General features: G+C 33.2%; 1 protein-coding gene across 1 annotated transcript; it reads right to left on the reverse strand.

Annotated features, from left to right (window-relative positions):
- Window positions 1-838: 838 nt before the first annotated feature.
- GB2 (GTP-binding 2) lies at window positions 839-3,868 on the reverse strand. The gene is made up of 6 exons (XM_021443312.2): window positions 3,575-3,868; window positions 3,329-3,468; window positions 2,422-2,504; window positions 1,839-2,043; window positions 1,642-1,710; window positions 839-1,188 (listed from the first exon to the last, which is right to left on the reverse strand). The coding sequence occupies exons 1-6, from the start codon at window positions 3,618-3,620 to the stop codon at window positions 1,096-1,098; spliced, it is 636 nt and encodes a 211-aa protein (XP_021298987.1). The 5' UTR covers window positions 3,621-3,868; the 3' UTR covers window positions 839-1,095.
- Window positions 3,869-4,108: the final 240 nt, after the last annotated feature.

Here is a 4,108-nt window from a genome sequence, read left to right on the forward strand (position 1 = left end):
CTATTATAAATAAAAAAAATTTAATTTTTTTATATTATTTTATTATAATATAATGTAAATTATTCATCTAAATTTAACTTTAAGTATGAATTTTTTTAATTTTTTTATAAAAAGAAAACTCAAATTTAACTTTTACAAAAAAAATAAATTAATATACATTTTACAATCTAACAATCAAATAAGGAAATATTTATATATAATGTTTAAACAATCAAGTAAGAAAATATTTATATATATTTTTTAACACTAAAAATCCTTTACTCGTAACTATTTTACCTATTAATAAGTATATATATCATATGTTTAAAATTTTTTATTTTTTAGATATTTTTTCAATTTAATCTTTCAACATCTCAATTTTATTTAATTTAGTCCCAATGCCATGAGATAATTTTTTTTTAAATTTTTTTTGATTTACCACGTAACATTGACACGTCAATGTCAATGCCATGTCATCATATTAGTTTCATGTGCTACTACCACATCATCATGTGAATGTCATGTTATCAAAATATACCACATTAGCGTTAACGTCATCTCTTTTAACGGCAAAATTAAATACCGTTAAGATAAAGACTAAATTGAAATAATTTTTAAAATTAAGAAATTAAATTATTTCGATTTTGAATATAAATACTAAATTGAACAAAATACATAAATATAAAGACTTAATAAGTATTTTGACCACATATTAAAGTCAGCTAAACATGTAAACCCATCCAACTACTGTAGTACAAAAGTTGTGTCAACAATAATTAGACTAAGGAATTGATTCGATTGAACTTTCTTAGCCATTCACATTCCTGGAAAACGTCAAGCATTGTGTAGCAAGTAAGGATGAAAGAACTGAAAACACATGGGATTAGATTGGTTTATATACGTTACTGTGCAAATAAGTCGAATTAAATTAAAAGAAGGTGACCAGAAATTCCTAGTTCAGTAACAAAGAAAAGAAAAGAAAAGACCGGCTCTATACATGGAGTGTTCTGACGAAGTTCGACAACACCTTTAAGGATATATTCATCAAAGCAATGTGATGTAGAAATATAATGGACAGAAGGATCAAATACAGGCAACAGATTGTTTCCATCCCTTTTAACCACAACAGCCACCTCTCTGAGCAACTGCTCCATCTCTTGCGCCTGATGGACCTTGGGCACGCCCATAGCCGATCTTGATGCCAGATGACTACAATAGTTTCAAAGAAAAAGATCTTTTAAGTATGACATCACTTTAGAGTTCTTATGAAAGGAAAACTATGAAGCTGAAGCCATCTCTCGATTGATGAAAGATGTGTCTAGGTTCTAACCACATTAAATATGTTCATCAACCCTCCCATACAAAAACCAAATTACCTAAATCTTGACTTTCTTTAGCCTCCAAGTGTGTGAAGAAGAGCAAAAATTTCAGATGGCTAGATTGCCCAATCAGTCAACTAATGCAATGCCAAAATTCTATATGAAGAGAGTTAGCCCCTGTACAAGACACATTCAATGCACATGCACGCCAAATCTTTGTAATAATTGCTTTCAAGTTACTTTAATTCTAGCATGATGAACCAGAGAAAGAGACATTCAGATTCAAGCAAATGCCATATCTTCAGTTGTAGGCATCCCTAAACTAAAGTGGCTTGATGATTACCTCATTGGATACATCAAAGACACCTTCCTGAATATTCTGAAGGATCTTTGCAGCAGTCTTTATGAAGGCCTACAAGATAATTAAGTATTTTAGCTCAAATACCATTGAATGGAATAAAAATAACATTATAATTCCAACTAAACAGATGGCACCATATACAAAACAATATGATGTGCCACTTAGGGCTTAACACTAACCTCCTCAACATTTTGAGCTGTTCTGGCAGATGCTTCCAAGAATAAAAGCCCATTTTCCTTTGCAAACTGTTCACCCTCTTCTTTGCTAACAGCCCTTCGGTGAGCAAGATCACACTTGTTCCCAATGAGCATGATTGTCATGTTGGGATTTGCATGCTGCCGTGCATCCTCCAACCAGCTTGCTAGATGATTAAATGTCTCTCTCCTGGTCAAGAGTATAACTTTGCAGTTGAGTTGAAGAAAATTAAAAATATTCTAGAACTACATTTGACCCAAAAAAAAATGAAAAAAGAAAGGCAGATAGGCACTGTAAGCTGTAAAACTTGTAATAATAAAATAAAACAATTGGTCTTAGCCTTTTAACCCAGAGGAAATCCAATTAAGCAGTTGCCAAAACCCAAGGGAAAGGAAAAAATTAGACGCAGGTACAGGAAAAACACAAGCCAGTGGAACCGTCATCTCCTCCAAACCAATTATTTAAGAATGCTTGCACATCACAACCTTGTTTTAACTGTTTCACTAATCTCCACTAGCTTTGTGGTAAACCATATAATTCCAGACCTAAAGACAATTTGTCTCTCACCTAGTTATATCATAGACCAGAAGAGCTCCTGCTGCTCCTCTGTAGTAAGATCTGGTGATAGACCTGAAGGATTCTTGCCCAGCCTGAAAAAGAAGCAAACGAAAGCTCTTTGCTCAAAATCCATCAAATCATTGAGCAATGGAGTAAAAATTGATTACACACAACCAAACAAAAAACCGATAATTGAGATAACATAAGCCATTAAATGGACTTGTAAGCTATTTTTCAAGGGTTCTACATTCTCTGAGTAGGAAGCAACTGACAAAGGAATCACTACACTTCCTGATAGTCTCCTTCATGAAAGGAGCTCCTATGAAACAACTGACAAATACCTAACATCTACTATTTCGCTGAAAATATAATTTCCTAGAACGAGTCATTACAAGGACTAACTTACACTTTTCTTGCAAGATTACCAAGTTCAAAAGCTTTCCTGTATCCTCTGTTCACTCTCACCAATCCCACACCACTTGAAACACAAATCAACTGAAAACCAATGAAGCAAAAAATAACTGCCCCTTTTCCTTCATAAAATGAATATCAATTCCCACGAAATTCTACTCCAAAATCAATCCAAAATTCCCTGTCACCATCCTAACACTTTCTTTGGCTCCTAAACTAAATTCTTCTTTTAATACCTTTTTTTTCCTAAACAGCCAAACAAGACATAAATATAGAAGAAATAAACATAAAAAGTGTAGATTTTACTTTTCAAAAGAAAAAAAATAGAAAGTGAAGATTTTCACAGAATCCCAAATATTTCCTAACACTCTCTTTGGCTCCTATACCTAAATTAATCATACCCCACAGCTAAAAAATCAATTCCTTTAAATAAACTTTTCACTTAGCAATCAAACGAAGCATAAACAAGGAAGATAAAACAGTATTAAAAAGTGAGGATTTTTACAGTATCCCAAATCTGAAGCTTGATGGGTCTGCCATCAATGGTGACCATCCTGGCACCGAATTCAACGCCGATGGTTAGATCATGAACCGGTTGGAACCTCTTGTCTGTAAACTGTAGGAGCAAACATGATTTACCTACGCCTGCACCACACCCAATCAAACCCCATAAACAATTTTTTTTTAAAAGAAAAACCCGAAACTATTTCTAAAAAATAATAACAATAAAAGCCAATATTGGGAATTCTACCGGTGTCTCCGATGATTATGTACTTGAAAAGATAATCGTATGACATGGTTCTTTACGACGCCGTTTCAAGCTCCTTCGCTCTCTCCGTATAAAATTTTTTCAGAAGAAAGAAAGACGAAAGTTTGGGCGAAGAGAGAGAGGGGGAAAGGAATGAAGAAGAAAGGAATACGATGACGTTTGATTTACCGACAAGTTAGCTGTTTGTCGTTGCTGAGTTTAAGTTTTGGTTTGGGTGGAATCGGGAGTTGCTCCTTTTTTTTTTCTGTGATGGGGATTTGGATACGTATCTAACAGCTTTTTAATACTTTTTCTTATAATAGTTTAATACTCTAATTACTTAAATTAATCTAGTTTTAATTACTATTTTTGGTTCTCTTTTTGTTTGGGTTTGCTTGCTTTATCTATCTTCATCCCACCTAGTGCTTCTTCTTTTCCCCTTTTTATTTAGATTTTGTGATCATGGAACATGGATAAGCATGTTCACATTCATTCATTTGGATTTGGCACATTAAACCTTTTATGGAAAAATAAATA

This window comes from Theobroma umbraticum, unplaced genomic scaffold (assembly GCF_002168275.2).
Source record: "Theobroma umbraticum cultivar Fairchild unplaced genomic scaffold, ASM216827v3 scaffold_239.0, whole genome shotgun sequence".
Classification (NCBI taxonomy): domain Eukaryota; kingdom Viridiplantae; phylum Streptophyta; class Magnoliopsida; order Malvales; family Malvaceae; genus Theobroma; species Theobroma umbraticum.

Coding starts and splice junctions, on each gene's coding strand:
- GB2 (XM_021443312.2), bottom strand. CDS start 3,620: ATGTCATACGATTATCTTTTCAAGTACATAATCATCGGAGACACCG. Junction 3,469..3,574: donor CATAATCATCGGAGACACCG/GTAGAATTCCCA, acceptor GGTGTGGTGCAG/GCGTAGGTAAATCATGTTTG. Junction 2,044..2,421: donor CTGGTCTATGATATAACTAG/GTGAGAGACAAA, acceptor ACTCTTGACCAG/GAGAGAGACATTTAATCATC.